General features: G+C 40.5%; 1 protein-coding gene across 2 annotated transcripts in view; it reads left to right on the top strand.

Moving 5' to 3' along the window:
• Positions 1-54: 54 nt before the first annotated feature.
• Positions 55-16369, top strand: part of LOC119882647 (ubiquitin-associated and SH3 domain-containing protein B-like) — a 41599-nt gene continuing 25284 nt past the window's right edge. Inside the window, exon 1 of one of the 2 annotated variants that reach the window (XM_038692793.1) lies at positions 55-348. In XM_038692793.1, coding sequence (XP_038548721.1) covers positions 221-348 — 128 coding nt within the window. In that variant the 5' untranslated portion in view covers positions 55-220. The remainder of the gene's footprint in view (positions 349-16369) is intronic. The other variant, XM_038692792.1, reaches the window with a different exon arrangement.

The raw sequence follows: 16369 nt of genomic DNA, 5'->3' as shown, positions 1-16369 counted from the left end.
CTGCATGTTGCCTCTGTGCTGTGTGTGTTCACTGACTACATGTTTGCCGTTTCCTCCGGTGGGCGGAGTAGCTGGGCTCAGCCTGGCCGCGCAGCGCTCCGCTCCTTGTAGTCGCCGTTACCTATTCACTCATGCGGATCCAGCCGTAGCTCATGGACTAGCAGGAGGTCTGGTGGCGGACTGAATCTGGCTTGTAGCGGACCGGGAGACCCAGTGGACCATGGCTGCCAAAGATGACCTCTACAGTAAAATCCTCCCTCGGAGGCTCCGGCAGAACCGGTCGGGCTCAGTGAAATGTGGCTCCAACCTGGACGTGCTGTTATCCATGGGCTTCCCCAGACCAAGGGCGTAAGTAGTCTGACCTGAACACCGCGTGAATGTGTGTGTGTGTGTGTGGAGCGGGGTAGAGGATTACATGCATGTCAGAGGTCGTCCGGGGACCAGACGGGAACATGGCCGGTGCGTGAGCAGCGAGTAACGGTTTTGTTGTGGGAGTTAGCGGACGGGTCAAACGCAGCATCACTCCTCTCTCCCTGTCCCCGCATCGCTTTTCACTGTGCGTAGCTAGCTGGTGTAACTATACAACCACACACAACGGAGGAGTAGAATAGAGTAGAATAAAGTACGGTACAGCAGAATTAAATACAGTAAACCAGAAGAATAAAGTCGGGGGCAACAGAACAGAGGCTTGTAAGCAAAGCAACAACGGAACGTAAAAGTCAACAGGAGAAAGGGAACGTTAGCATAAATATAACAAAAACGCCCCGGGAAGGTCATTAAATTTTCCTTTTTCACTCAACCCTAGTTTAAATTGTAGCTCTCAATAAAGAGTAGTGTGTTTAAGCTTTATGAGAAAGTACTGTTTATTATATCAAAAGACCTTTTTTAATTGCTTAACGTTACTTATTTTAGTTTCAGTCCATTTCAGTTTAGTGAACTGTACCATCAGTGGGGAGAGTAGAGTAACGTTATAACATTGTTGAAGAGCTGTCATACGCCAACTATTCAGAAAAAGTGGAGTCAGGAGTCATGAAGTCACGACTGTGTGTGCGTTTGTTTGCGGAGGGGAGGGGGACTGTCATACGCTTCACTGTGTGTCCTCACTGAATGGAGGGACTGTCTTTGACTTGGCCAGATCAGTGAGTTCACATCCGTCCTGTCGGCCACAGGCGCTCACTGTAAACACAACACTAATGCACACTGTAAGTTATATCAGCAGCCAGGAGGACAGTCACTAATAAACACTGGAGCACAACAGGTAGGATGTTAGGGGGCTAGCCAGGGGCGTAGGAGGGGGGGGGGGGGGGGGGGGGGGGGCACAAACGTACTTGAATGACTCGACCTGGATCTGGGGAGATGGACAGGGTCCAAAATTTGGGTCTCTTGTCTCAATCTGTGTTTCTTGTAGAATTAAATTCAAGTGGTGGCTGCATGAGATTGCATTGTTAACAGAGACTCCTGTCTGCAGTTCAGACACTTCACTGATAAACCACAGAACTGTTGAGCAACATCAGGCTTCATGATCAAAGAACGTTTTTAGATCATGTCCACACTTGTGTTTATCCACAAACTCGTGCTCGTCCACATTAGCACTCTCTCTCTCTCTCTCTCTCTCTCTGCTGCCAGCCACACTTATTCATCAATTGCAATGTTTTTTATAATCAGTCATTCATCCGCCACCTGACTGTTAAACGGAATGGGAGATGACACTCTGGTTTAATTTATGTTACTCCCAATACAACCCCTTTTTGCCTTGCACCTTACTACACGCCTAGATAATGCACAGTATAACTAGCAAAGTGGAGCTGGACACACCCTGAATGCACATGCACTACAGACCATTTAAATAGTGCCTTACGGGTGTCACCATTTTTAATCTAAATAGAAAATGTATCAAAATTATTCTTGAATTTTAACTTAACTAGGGTTTACCCATATAGCATTCACTTTTTTCCGTAACAACAGCAACATGCTGGCACCAGGAGAGACTCACCTCCCACAACAAAACCGCTCCGTCACATATTAGGGTTCAGGTTACGCACAAGGCCACCTTCCTTAAAGGGGGGCTTGTGGCTTTCTGCAGGCGAGGAAGTCAAGCTGTTGTTGTAAAGTACGTGTTCCCAATTGACTGGTGAAATAATGATCCAATGGACTCTGAGTCGGTGGAGTGGGAACACAGCATTGGCATGTTATCGTCTTAGGTTTTTAAAAACGCTCCACTGTGTTCACTAGCTAGTGGTTAACTTTGTCAGCCGTTTGGTGCTGGGCAGGTAGGCTACAGTGTACAGCGGGTTTATCAGAGTTTTATGAAATGTGATCACAGTATGGATTGTATATTTTACAATTTTGGAATAAACTTGTAAGTCCTCTCTGACAGACAAACTATGTAATGGTGACACTGTTTATTAATTGTCACAAGCACGTCTTCGGCATTTCTGTCCAGCAATTTCTTGTTACAACACGTACACTAGTAGTAGGCTCTAGTATGTACTCTGTCCAAGTGCAACTCTCACATCATTTCTTTTTCCACGGCAATTACTGTTGACATAATTTTCCATGTATGATGGCTGTCATCGAATACCAGAACCTCTACCTTGTAAAAAAAACATCACTTCCTGTGTACCTGAGGCTTTTCCAAGGAACTCTGACAGCAGCCGGCCAGAGCAGCAGATGGAAAAGCTTTCATAAACAATCCATTGTAAAAATCTGTATTGTAATTAGTGGAATTCGCTAAACCTATTTTTGTCCATATTGGGGCTGAACAATGAAATGAAATATTCTGGAAAATCTAAATGGGCCAAGTGCAGGGCCAAGGGCTGCAATTTTTTGATGAAGGTGAAATGTGTTACAACATACCATTGTATATGACGCATTGTGGTGCTGAAGAGATGCCATATTCTCCAGACAGAAGGGAACATACTTGTTTGCTACAGTTGCCAGCAAAAATAGCATCATCATTTGATTTTTATATTATTTCTTTCAGTGAAAATGAAATGCAAAAAATTACGATTCCCGCTACAGTTGTGGTCACAATTGCAATATCTGTCCAAATAATCACGCTGATGAATTTTTTTTTTTGCATATCATTCAGCCCTAGTCCATATTCTTTGAAATCTAGGGGCTGGGGGTCTCACTGCACTTCTCCTTTTTCAGTTCATTCTGTTCACTATGGGAGTCTTTCCACCCCTTTCACCCAGACAGATGTCACACATCAAGAGTGTTTGCGTGTCAGAGGAAGTGTGCTGTGGTTTGTTGAATGGACACAGCAGATGATGATAGGGCCCCAGGCAGGCCGGCGCTGGCCTAGAACACACTCCCTCAGGGATGCCACAACCTCTTTTATATCAGCCCACGACACGGCCACTTATTAACTCCCTTTCTCTGCCTGTCTGTCTCACCCTCGTTTTTTCTGTCTAGAGAGTTTGACCCACTAAATTTCCTGACCAACTTCAGGTGTCCTCATTCTGCTGTAAAAGGATGATTTCTGTGTAGAAAGATTAAATGTATCTGCTGTTCTAGTCACACCATTGTTTTGGTTTGGGGGCATCCCTGCATTGCTAACAGTGTTCACACAATAGAGAATAGATACCCTCCGGCTTTATATAAGAAGGTTTAGTGATATCACAATGGGGGGATATGATTAATGATAGAATGGTGAAAACCCCAAATAAAAAAAAGATAGGCTTAGGTGGTATTTAGAAATCCTGAAAGTTGGATTTTCAGTGCAGTCAGAAATACAGATACTTCTCTTTCTATTAAAGTGATATGGACATGCTGTATTGAGGTTAGTTGAGCCATATGTTAAATATTACTGACTGGTCACTTTCAGCACAACAACCAGCGATTGCCCACATATTCGCACAGGTGTGGGCTGGGAGATGTGTGCGAGCGGCGAGTTCGCTACGTTCCGAAAGCTCTCTTAGCTTTAGTAGTTTAATAAATAAACTCATAAAAATTCAAGAAAGGAAATATTCTTATTTTCCTTATTCCTAAGCACACGTTCTAACTAAATAAAACTTACAAAAAGCGTCTTGGTTAGTCCAACTCTGGTTTGATCTAAATACACCCTTAAAGGTACAATGTGTAATACCTGGCCACATGCTCCAAACAAACTTGTGATTGTTAAGAATTGCATGATTTACTAATTGCAGCGATGACACGGTTCAAGGTTATGTACAGTTAGACAGGCGTAATAAACCTTGCAGTATCCTCAAAAATGTATAACAAGCTTTTCAAACTTTCAATCTTGCCTCATCTCATAACAGTTATTCCAAGTGGAAACAACACGGTGAAGCAAATTTTTTTCAGTCGGTCTACTGGGTTCATACAATCTCATCATTTTTTTTTTTTTTTTTAAAACAACCACTAACCGGCAGCAGGGCAAGAACACGCAAAATTTGACTTAACTGCTGGAACTCTGAGAGCTGAGTGTGGCGCCGGCCTTTAGTTAGTTATTGCTCACTTAGCTCAATTTTAGCAAGACAATAGTAGCAAGAAAACAGCCACTTCCAACATGTCATCATGTTTTTTGGTACTATTTGTGTTGTCATTAGTTGCACAAAAGATACGTTTCTCCAAATAGCCAACGTTGGATGTTACTTGCCAGCCTAAAAGAAACAAACAAATGACATTCGGTAGGCTAGACAATGTCATGCACGCATGACTTCTATCACCAGAGCTCAACTTTTACCGATTTTTTCTTTAATACTACTTTTTTAGTATTGCAGAAAAAACGTATCTCTCAAATTTATAGAAGGATTATAACAGACATCTCACAAAATACCTGGAACATCAAGAAAAGTGGAATTGTAATAAACTATTAAAATGGAAGATAATATATGGGAAGGCCAGTGTGCAAGCTGTCCTAAAGGAATCTGTAGTCAATTATGGAAACAATCTGGAAATAAAAAATCTGGTATTTTAATACACCTCTCATCGTTGCACCTCACAGAAACTGTGGAAAAATAGGCGACCACACACAAACAGTATCTTTTGGGATTGCCCAATAATTAAAGGGTTCTGGAGAAGTGTTCTGGAAGAAATTGAGTGGGTTTATTTTCCTATGTCAGAGACTGTTTTGTTCAGCAAAATAAAAAATGAAATAAAAAGTATATAGTAACAATAAAAAATAAACACTTTTTGCTGTAACAACTGACATTTCTATCATCTTGGAACCAGGAAACGGCCTTAGGTCTACTGTCCATAGACTCCATGTTAAATCACTCAAAGCCAAATCGATTGTGCACATTATTCTTCTCTCCTGAGACACAAGGCTTCCGCCAACTCACAAGGTGCATCTCTCCCGACTTTGTAAACGACAGTGTTGCTCACATCAGCATTAATGTGGTTAATGTGCTGAACATGAAGTAAGCAGAGTCATGCATGTTTTTACACAAACAGCCTGACTGGGCTGCTTTAACATCTCTACATGTTGGCAAAGAATGACGAGCGAGTGTATCAGTTAGTATCGATCCAAGGTCAAAAAAAACTTTTTGCTCAGGAATAAGTGAGACATCCGATATGGTCTCAGTCCATCCATAAAAAAAAATCCAGTCTGAAGGAAGCCAACATCTCTCTGCATAAACTCTTGTTTTTGCAAGCTGCTTCTGTTGAAGTTGTGAGTCTTAAAGGGCCTGAAAACCGTTTCTCCATCAGCTTCTTATTATGAATGATAGCGTCCTACAGAAGCAACTGTTTTGGTATTTCACACAAGTCCAAGACATAATGTCATTGTAGTGATGAAGACACGAGACATGTAGATCATGATAATGTCATGGAGATGGTGTCCGTGAACTAGCTAACTTTTGTTGCTTCTGTAACTTTTTAGGGTTAGCTTGTAGACTAAAATGCTTTAGCTACTGTTAAAATAGTTTATACTGTAATGCTACCGCAGTATGTGATATAAAAGACAACTAACATCACCTGTGCTGGCTGGTGGTGTTTTATCAATACTATGGAGCAATGTACTATTTAGCAATACTATGTAAGGTGGTGCTCTGTGACTTTAGCTACCAGTATTTTCTGGTAAGCTAGCTAGCCACGCAGCTCTCCCAATTGCGCCACTAATGCTACACACGCCCACATACACACATTTATTATAAAACTGGAAATATGGTAAGGAAAATGGTAAATGTTGTGTGGGGAAAACAGGGAATAGATAAATGATCAAATGTTTGCAACGACTGATTTTAACCTACAGATAGGAGGTTATATGTCTTTTTGCTCTCCATTTCAATTATCTAACAAACAGTGTTCTTTATTGATTGAAGTATGTAAAGTAAATGCTTCAGTGTTCTAACTCAAACGTTTGCATTTTTAGACAAAAGTGTTTTTTTATTCCTCAGTCCCGTAGTCAGTATGTCTGGGTTCCCCTGGCAGCAGGTAAAGTCATACTCACTGAAAAGAACAGATAAGTGAAAAGTGAAAGCTTTTCATTGCTTAACCACAGGATCTCCAATCTGCTTTCATTTGTACCCACGGCTGTCTTATTAGTATGATGGGTTCAGTATCTTGACATCAAAAGTTTTAGCTTTAATAATTTAAGTTAGCTCTCTGTGTTTGAAACTGTGTCATCTTTTCTTATATCCCAACCAAAGCAGACCATATCAAAAGATGTTTCATAACACTTAACAAAGTATGCCTGATAGCACTTCTAAAACAGCTCAAATTGGACAAGAATTCGCATTGTGGTGTTTTGCATTGATGTGTGCAGTATTTACTCACTAAATAAATTTTTAGAGAGAGAGAAGTAAACGTGCAACCAGTGTGATTCTGTAGATGTGGCCTTATTTTACAGCTGTTGTCAGGTTATGAAGTAAGATTTTAGTTCTTGTTTCAAATGGACACCCACTCACTTCCTGTGTAGATAATATGTTTTTTTACAATTGCTATACTGGTCATACAATTATACTGTTACACTGTGTACTGTAATGCACAGCTTGTGTATATTCTGGGCCCCAGTTCTAAAATTGAGAACAGTGTGGCAGATTAAAACCCACATGTTTGTATTTACGGTGTAGTATTTGCACTACTTCCTCAGTGCTGATTTAGTGTTTTCTGTCCAATTTCAGCTGTCTACATAGGAAATGTATTTTCTGGATAGCTCAGCTCAAGGGTTGCTTATTTGTTGATTTTGAAGGAGGAAAGGAAAATGTCTACATACAGTACGTGGGTTCAAGTCTGCTTCATCTGCGTACAGTACATCCGAGCAATGGGAACTCTAAAGTGCTGTGGAGTTGCTAGCGCTCATGAATTATTGAGTCATTCCCTTGTTTTTCAGCCCAGTATCTTTGGAATACAGATGAATATGAGCTTATTCTTATAATTCTTTCATTATGCCTTCGCAAACTGGTCCCAGCTCTTTGGGAGTATTTGACGATGACTGTAAAATCCAAACAATAATGTTACATTTTTCATCATTATATGTCTGTCACAATTGGGAGCCTCTAACAAGGTCACATAAATGTCATTAGTCTCCTTCCTGAAATAGGAGAGGTGCATCGCTGTCTGTATATAGCTGCTGTCGTTCACTGGTGCACTTCCAGTACAGCTCAGTGATCATATCATGCTTCATTTGAAGCTCTGTCCGGAAGCAGGCAAACAGACAACACTATCAGATTATGGAGCCATTGTCTCCACTCAAATATCTCACTGTGGTTGAATGAAATTCAAGGTAGTGCAACTGCAAGGCCGGGTTCAGGCAGGTTTGCATTACAAATTATCCTTAAGCAAATTTGGTATCCCTTCTATGAGAAGAGCCTTTGCTAATTATAGTTTATTTAGAAGCTCCTCTGCTGCCTTATATTATAGGCAAGTTGTTGTGTGTGGTATTTAATGATTCCTGTCACAGCATGAATTTGCTCTCCTATCTAGATAATTTCACAGTCTTTCATTATTTGACTCCTGGAACCAGAGGCCCTGTGTCAGTATCAGCTTGTGATATTGGCCACAGATGGAGAGATATTACTCAAGCATCAGAGAAGGGAACTTGTCATTAAGCAGTAAGGTTGGTTTGTCTGGGTTATTTTTGCAGAAATTGAAAATATGCATAAAAACATGAATGGCAAACACACTTACAGAGCAGAGACATACATGAAACGTACAATTACTGAGTGTTTTACTCTAATGCCCTATTATAACTCTACCTGTTCTGAAATAAAAATGTTAACAGTGCAGGGTGGAGTAATTGCCAAAATACATAATAAATCCACTAGCTGTGCTTATGCTTGCAAAGTTGGCTTATGCTTTCTGGCTGCTCTCAGATTTGTAATAAACGGTGGACATGCGTGTGTCTGTCTACCCTCAATAAGCAGCTCCCAGGACAGCTGTCTGCCAGCAGTTGCTGAGCCAGCAACAGGTTTCATGTAGGCCTGGAGGCCAGGATTGACAGCTGTCCTCTGCCTCCCTTCTGCAACCCCCCCAACCACATAATATGTCTTAAACTGACCAGTAAAAGTTCAAGAGTACAAAATGATGTTTTAAAATGACCTCTGGCAGGCAGCTGTTGATATGTTCATACAGTATATGTATATGTGAATGAAGAAGAAATTGTTGAAAGATGGTTTATATTTACTGTATAAAGCTTTTAACTTTTACCTTCTCTTACTAAAATACATTACATTTTGAATTTAAGCAATACAAATCATATACTCAAACCATATCACCATCCACCCATCCATCCATCGTCAACCGCTTATCCTGTGTACAGGGATAAGCGGGGGGCTGGAGCCAATCCCAGCTTACATCTGGGTGAAAGGCGGGGTACACCCTGGACAGGTCGCCAGTCCATCGCCAATCTTAAATAATTTTGTGCAACACATCAGACATTTGATGTGGTTTTATGGTTCATAAGCACTTTTATGATCATTATTATTACCAAAATAAAAATTGTAATAATATAACAGTTTGCAGATCAGATCATGTACAGTTTATTTAAAAGCAGGTCAGACATTGTGTCTGAACAACCCTCAGACTCACGGAATGAGTTTGTTCAACAGATGAATTCCTCTGAGTTTGGGAGTCCTTAGGATATTTCTTGTGCAGCTGCATCAGGACTTGGCTGTTCAACCTGGAATGACTACAAATTGTCAGGCAAAACGTTTAAAAGGGAGTGAGGGGTCCATGGTGTACATTTCCCATTGCAAACACTCGATTGGCACTAGACACAAGTAGACATGTTTGTGGGTGGGAAGCCAGTGAGGGTTCTCTCCCTGATCGCTGCTGGCTGGTTGTATTACACTCTGAGTGAAACGTGTCAGTGGCAGATGAAGGTCAGGATAACAGTAAGGTTGTGTCAAAGGTTGCAGTCCCCCGGGAATCAGGGGTTCCAAATTTAACAGAAATGGGAAAAATTGTGAAACAGATGGGGAGCGTGCACATCACACTTAACTGTGACACAAATGTAAAGGAAGAACTGGGCTGGTTCGAAATGACAAAGATTCTTCTAGTAAGGTATAGGCCTAGAGCTCCAATGATTAGTCGACTAATCGATTAGTTGTAAACTATTAAATTAATCACCAACTATTTCGATAATCGATTCATTCCGAGTCCTTCTAAAAGAAAAAATGTCCAACTTGTCTGAATCTGATTCAGCTTCTCAATTGTGAATATTTAAAGGTTTCTTTACTCCTCTGTGACAGTAAACTGATTGGGTTGTAGACAAAAGAAGACATTTGAGGACGTCACTTTGGACTTTGGAAACACAGAATAGACATTCTTCACAATTTTCTGGACCTAAAAACAAATAGATGAATCGAGAACATAATCAACAAATTAATCAGTAGTTAACATAACTGTTAGATGCAGCATTATTAAGGTAGCAGTTGTGCCATTGCCAGCTTTGACAGCAGAAGAAAATATTGTATAACCAATATGCAGAGAAATAAATGGGCATTTGTCACAGTCATAGGTTCTAAAAATCATTGAAGAATTCTAAATGAAACGTTGAAGCCAGGCTATGGTGAAAAATGTTAAGTTGAGCAGCCTGTTGTGTATTTTAAATCATTTCAAAGGCAAGTTACTACAAGAAAATTGGCCCCATTTCTTGGTACTTATAACTTTGAGAAATAAAGCTTATCTCTCAATGTGCTGACAAACTGCAGATACTGACAGCATTCGCGCACAGTGACCTGCATATCTTGTTCTTTTAGATGTCGCCTACCTAATGGTGTGTCACAAGTTATCTGGCCAGATATGGCTATCAGACCAATCTGGTTTTCATTCAAATTAGGGGAGACGAACACAGACTGAATGAACACTGTTGCAGTTCATCTCTTTAGGTCATTAGATTATCATTTCATGATGTAATCACATCTTTTTCTTGTCATCATGACATACCAACTTATTTAGTTTTAATAAAAAGAATTGGTTTTTATAGCAAGGTATGTTGGTGTTCATTATAAAAGATGTTTTGTATGTTGCTATAACCAGTAAAAGATCATGCTGAAGCAAACATTGTAGCACTTCAAATCAGTAATCAGTTGAGAGAAATTAATTTTATATTTGTTTTTCTATCTAATTTTAAATTTGAACACTACCAAGGCTAGTGAACATTTCGCTGGCATGACCATGAATTTATGCATAATGTCATGTATAGTATTATTTTATATTATTATGTTATTTTTATTATATTCTTTATTATATTATTTCTCTGCGCTGGACTGGCGACCTCTCCAGGGTGTACCCCGCCTTGCGCCCAATGTCAGCTGTGACTGGCTCCAGCCCCCCCGCGACCCTGTATGCAGGATAAGCGGTTGACGATGGATGGATTATATTATTTCTTATATCAGTTTTTCAGTGCCAAATTAAACCCACTGTGATTTCCCCAAAGCTCAATGTAGAATATCTCCCAACGGGGTACTTATCTGCAAGGCTAAGGCTTGTTTTCCTCCCGCTGATTAATGACAAATAACAGTACCTTTAAGATTCTGTCCGTACAGCCCCTTACATTTCAAATCTTGTAAGACAATACTGTCCTCAGTAATAGCAAAATCTCACCATGTCTCACACCAAGTATGAAATGAAACCTCATTTGTGTAAATGAGTCATTGACAATTTGTTTGATATACATAAACTACACTGTCTTGTCTTTAGGGATTCACTGTCTTATTTAACTTGATTGACAGGGTTTTAGCAGCTTCTGTCCAATTTTGTGGTCTTCTTTTAAACCCTAGTGTTATTTATTCTGCTCGTATCCTGCTTGTAGGTGGTGTGGTTCAGCTGAGTGGGTCTTAGGACTGTAGCCAACCAAAGATAATGTTGGTTGACTGAAAGTCTACTCACTGTATAACTTATTGATTGGTCGATGGCGGAAAAATCTGCATTTTATCTTTAAATTAACTAAATCAGCCGCAGTGCACTGAGTGCAGATAACCTGGTAGCCTAAATTTAGGCGCTAATGAAAGTTACACAACGTGCCAAGCAAATGAATTCCTGTGGTTTGACCAGTTCTTTTTCACATGTACTATCTCATTTGTCTGTCCATTAAATTTACATACAGCAGCAACACAGACCCACGCACACCCCAGCGAGGATCAGGCTGCTGTATAGCAACAAAGCTAAAATCGCACAAAAAACAAAATGAGTTACCGGCACCCAAATTACAACTCTCGTGTCAAATCACAGTTAATGTTCACACAGTTTCTCTTGACTGTCTCTTAATCTTACAACATTAATGGGGAGTAGCCTCATAGCTGTGAAACATGCTAACACCAAGTTCAACAGGCTAATATACAAAATAAACAGTATAAAAAGGCAAAACTTACAGCTTCCAAGGTTGACATCCGGTGCTGATCTGTCGATCTGGTATCGAGCTTGAACTGTTACTGGCCCTCATTAAGAGAGTAGTCAGGCCAGCAGATCAGGGGAGGGTGAAGTGAACCAGGTAAGGTGAAGCTATTTCGAAAGATTTCTAGAGTTAAGGACGGCTACTCTCCTTACTATAAGTAAGTGCAATAGAACCCAAAATCTTGAAAACATAGCTGCTGGCTGAGAAAAAACAGCCCCTCCTTCATCTACCAGCAGGACCTGCAGGCAGTGAAAGTAACCCAGAATTTAGTCGGACAAGAGCATAGCGACCAACCAATCGACTAACTGACCAGAAGATGTCAGCCCTACTTAACTACTTCTTTTTGTATCTGTTCCGTCAGGTGATTAAGCTGTTGTTCTACCTATTTTCAGGACAAACTTCAGACCAGTACAGAGGGTCATGTCACCATCTGCTAGGATACAGCGATCCAGTGTAGATGATGCTATTTTCTTTCTTGTCAAGATTAAGATTAAAATTTTTGAACATCTCGTTTAAGCCTTCAACAGAGCAAACAGAAAAGGAGAGCTTTCGGCAAACTATGGCGAACAAATGTGGAGTTCATTAAATGACCGTGAAAAGTGACTTCCTGAATTCTTTGAAAACAATGGAGGCTTATTCATGTGAAACTGTCCGGTGTTGAGGTCATCTTGCCAGCACACACTAGGGTTACCCATGAACGTTTGGCATTTACCCACTGTAGGTAAATAAATAACCAGTTCCAAAACATTAGTTTACTGTGAAAGGAGACAGCAGTCACTGCCTTGGTTTGCATGCGTGTCTCATAAAAACTGACATTTAGGATTGCAATAGATCCTATTGGCCTAAATGTCACATAATCTGAGCTCAGCTCTTACCCAGAATTGTAAGGCAGTGACAGTGTGAAGTGTATCTGTTTGCATGTAGACAGACAATGTAAAAAGACTCATGTAGATAGAGCAGGGAGAAGTTTCATTTTGTCCATGAGTCCAAATGGCTGCTGGGCAAAAGGGTTTTGTATTAGAATCAGTGCAGTACAACTTTAATTCCATTATGTCACACTATCCTATGTCTATGTAGGTGCTTTAACTTTGGCTCTACCCAGCATGTTAGGGTCAACATTGCCCTTCTCAGACAAATCAGCACTGGTGCCCCTCAGGGTTGTCCAACTTATATCTGTGGACATGTTGCTATGTGTTTGTATGTGCAAAATGCGTAATGCGTTGTTGTCAACTGGTATTGCTAACAATGGCTAGAAGTGTTCATCTTGGTTTTTTGTACTGGAATGCAGTCAGCTTGGGTGTGATGTCATTTCTCAGCTTCAACTTCTGAGGTAAATGGAACGCTTCATTAGGGAGTCATGCTCTGAACAACAGAAAGACATTAGTATGAGGAATAGTGTCTGTCTTGATTTGTCTTGAGCGTGCTTGACTAAGTCATCTAAGTGATCTTGACTACAGCTCTGAGTAGGATTTCATAGTATATCACTTTTAATATGTTTATTAGAAAATGCTCATCAGGAAGACAGTTAGGTCCAGGTGTGATATGATGCAGTTCCTAAAATGTTGTTGGACATACTAGCTTGACATTTATTCATTTATATTTAGCCTGAAAATATCAGCATAAAACCTGCAGCTCTCCACTTCTCTCCAAAAATACCAATATCTGCCCTCAAACCATCATTTTTCAGGCCTTGCTGCTCATGAACCAACTCTCCATGCCCTCCAGTACATTTTAAACATTTATTTTCTCTTTCTCAGGTTTTTAAGTCTTACAGTGCAAGCTCAGATTCATAAACCATGCAGCTGGCTGCTGGGCAGAGAGCTGCAGCTACACTGTGAGTGCAAAATAAGAGTGAAGTCAGACTGCGTTGGGCTTTCCTTTACAACGTTGCTAAGTGTTTTTAGCCGTACACTGCAAAAAAGGAATGTGTCCTTGTCCCATGGTTCTTCTGCCACTGTCAGAGGGCCTCACTCTCTTGAACACACACAACTAATCTGTGAACACAGTTGCTGTTTTTATTTTGGTTTTGTAAAGGAGGGCACTACAGGGTTGAAAGGATCAGGAACTAAAGTAGATTTGATGTGGCATTTAATCTCATGCCCAATTTGATGTGGACTGTGTGTGTGTGTGTGTGTGTGTGTGTGTGTGTGTGTGTGTGTGTGTTCATTCACATATTCCAATCTGTGGTTGGCTGTGCACTAATGTGCTTGGTACTTGTTTGTTGCTTTTTGCATGTGTGTGTTGCATGTGTCATCTTCTGTCAGGGGCTTTTACGTGTGTGTGTGTGTGTGTGTGTGTGTGTGTTCGGTGATGTCTGAGCCATCTGTGCCTGTAGTACCTCTGCCAATACAGCGGCTGGAGCGGCTCCAGCAGCCAGCGTCCTCCAGCTCCTGCCGTCTGCCCTCACATTCACTTCACGACACGACAGGAAGCTCCTCTATCTTGGACCGGCTTCTTGCAACGTTCTCCCTCCCACTGCGCTCCCATAATCCTGCTGGATGACTGGATTTAAATGATTCGGGAGAAAAATAGATTTGATGAGACATTTAATTACAGGCTTTATTTATTGTGGATATTACTGCTGTTTAGAAGAACCAGACAGTAAAGCCCGGTAGTGCTCAAGTTTCAGACCAGTGCAATGCATTTTCCCATTTTAGTGAATCTTTAATTGCCCTTCCTGCACCCTCTATACCATGTAGTACTGTGCAGATAGCACACCACATATCCTAGCAGAGCAAGAAAAAGACAAGAACAAGTATCTGCTGTTTCCTGAGACTCAGGATGACCAAGCTGATATGAAGACAAAACACAGCTCCTACGTGACTGCACTTCAAATCTAGTGTTCCATGGTATCTAATCTGTAGCTACATGTAAAGCCGAGTGCCGTTTCTTGACAGGAAAAGCAGCTCAGCCTTTCATGGAGAGGTACTCGTGCATTCTGGATCCGGCCAGGGGCTTTTATACATAGAGAGACCATTAGATATAGCTTTGATACTGAGAACATGCATCATTGCAAAGGGGTGAAGTGATCCTTTCCCATCCGTTTTCTAGTAATGAACAAGGTATTGATCATTTTAAATTTTACTCGTGTCTTTCAGGAATCAATACTTGGGGCTAAAGAGGAAGGCAACAAGAAAGCTTTAAAAATCGAACTGACTCCACCTCTTGTAATAGTTATATTTATTATTAACCTGGGTTACAGTGTACCATGTTCTTATTATTTATTAGTCAGATATATCATTTCTCAGGTTCTCTTTTGGCATGAAAATAGTCCAACTGAAACATACTGAGTGTCTGGCAGGAAGTGTCACCGGTTTAATCCGCTTCAGTTCAAACCTTGAAAAACCATCACTGCTAAATGTCACATCATCATCTGTCCTTAAACTTTATATTTATTTTCATTTTAAATCATTTCTCCTGCAAGTGTGCAGTGTCCTTCCAGACCACGACATCATATACTTTATCATAAAGAACATTTGCTTTTACATAAACTCAACCATGTTTCATCTGTAAATTGTGGTTTCTGATTGCAGGGGCAGCAGGCTGAGGGATGGCGTTTCTTTACAACATAGTCATAACAACAGACAGTTTTGTAATTTTGCATTCATTTTTTTATTTTTATGTAGATGATGACATTGACATGAAGATTTTTCCACTGGCCTTGGAAGAACATTTTCTACTAGGATGTGGAAGTGACAAGAAACAAAAGGCACAATTGAGAACCGTATTTTATTTAGCAGAGTGTATAAATGATGAATATTAGGGGTGTGTCGACACACTATTTTTTTAAGAAATCTTCAATGCCAAATTATATGGAAATTTGAAAAAACAAACTTCAGGTGCCAGGTGGCAATTCAAATTGTTAAACTATAACATTATACAATGCAGTGCAGCTCTCAGGGATTCTTTCAGGTGTGTTTCTCCTGTAGATCAACTTTTCTCATGTAATATCATCCCTGTTGAGTCAGCGCACATGCAGATGTGATTTAATCTTCTCTCCTCCTATTGTGTCTTTGTTTGTTGTGCAGCCTCTGGTGAGTGTGGGACCTTTTCACCTGAATGAAAAATTAATTCATTTTAATTCAGTTAGAATCTCCTGGACTTTGATAGCTCTGTGTGGGCACAACCCCTGCTGAAAATGTTCAAAATGTTCAAAATCTAAATTTACAAGAATAACGTTGTCATTTAATGAGAAACTAACTATAACACGTCTGATAAGGCAGGAATCTCACCACAATATGTTAACCTCAGCACCTCAAAGTCTCAGTGCAGCTCACAGTCGCAAACAGAGCAAGTTTGTGCTTCAGTTTTTAGATGTTTATATTGCAACACTCTACCGGTTACTTTTCCACTCTGTCACAATCTGGCTGCGACTCACAGCTGAGAGGGGGCTGCACCGGATTACTATCACGGCGTACACCAGTGACGCAGCAGCTGAGTGGAGATGATTTGACATGAATCGATCATTATCAGTTATACATTTGTTTTTCACTGCATGAGAAAATAGACGTGTAGACAGACAAATAGATGCATGAAAAGTGTCAGTTGCTTGAGTCTCGCGAGACAAGTTTTCCCCTGACAAGA

The sequence above is a fragment of the Micropterus salmoides genome, unplaced genomic scaffold (genome assembly GCF_014851395.1).
Source record: "Micropterus salmoides isolate LMB-PRFRI ecotype aquatic unplaced genomic scaffold, ASM1485139v1 Ms_hic_scaffold_3, whole genome shotgun sequence".
Classification (NCBI taxonomy): Eukaryota; Metazoa; Chordata; class Actinopteri; order Centrarchiformes; family Centrarchidae; genus Micropterus; species Micropterus salmoides.
The sequence above is the reverse complement of the archived record's forward strand: the minus strand, read 5'-3'. Positions and strand labels throughout refer to the sequence as shown.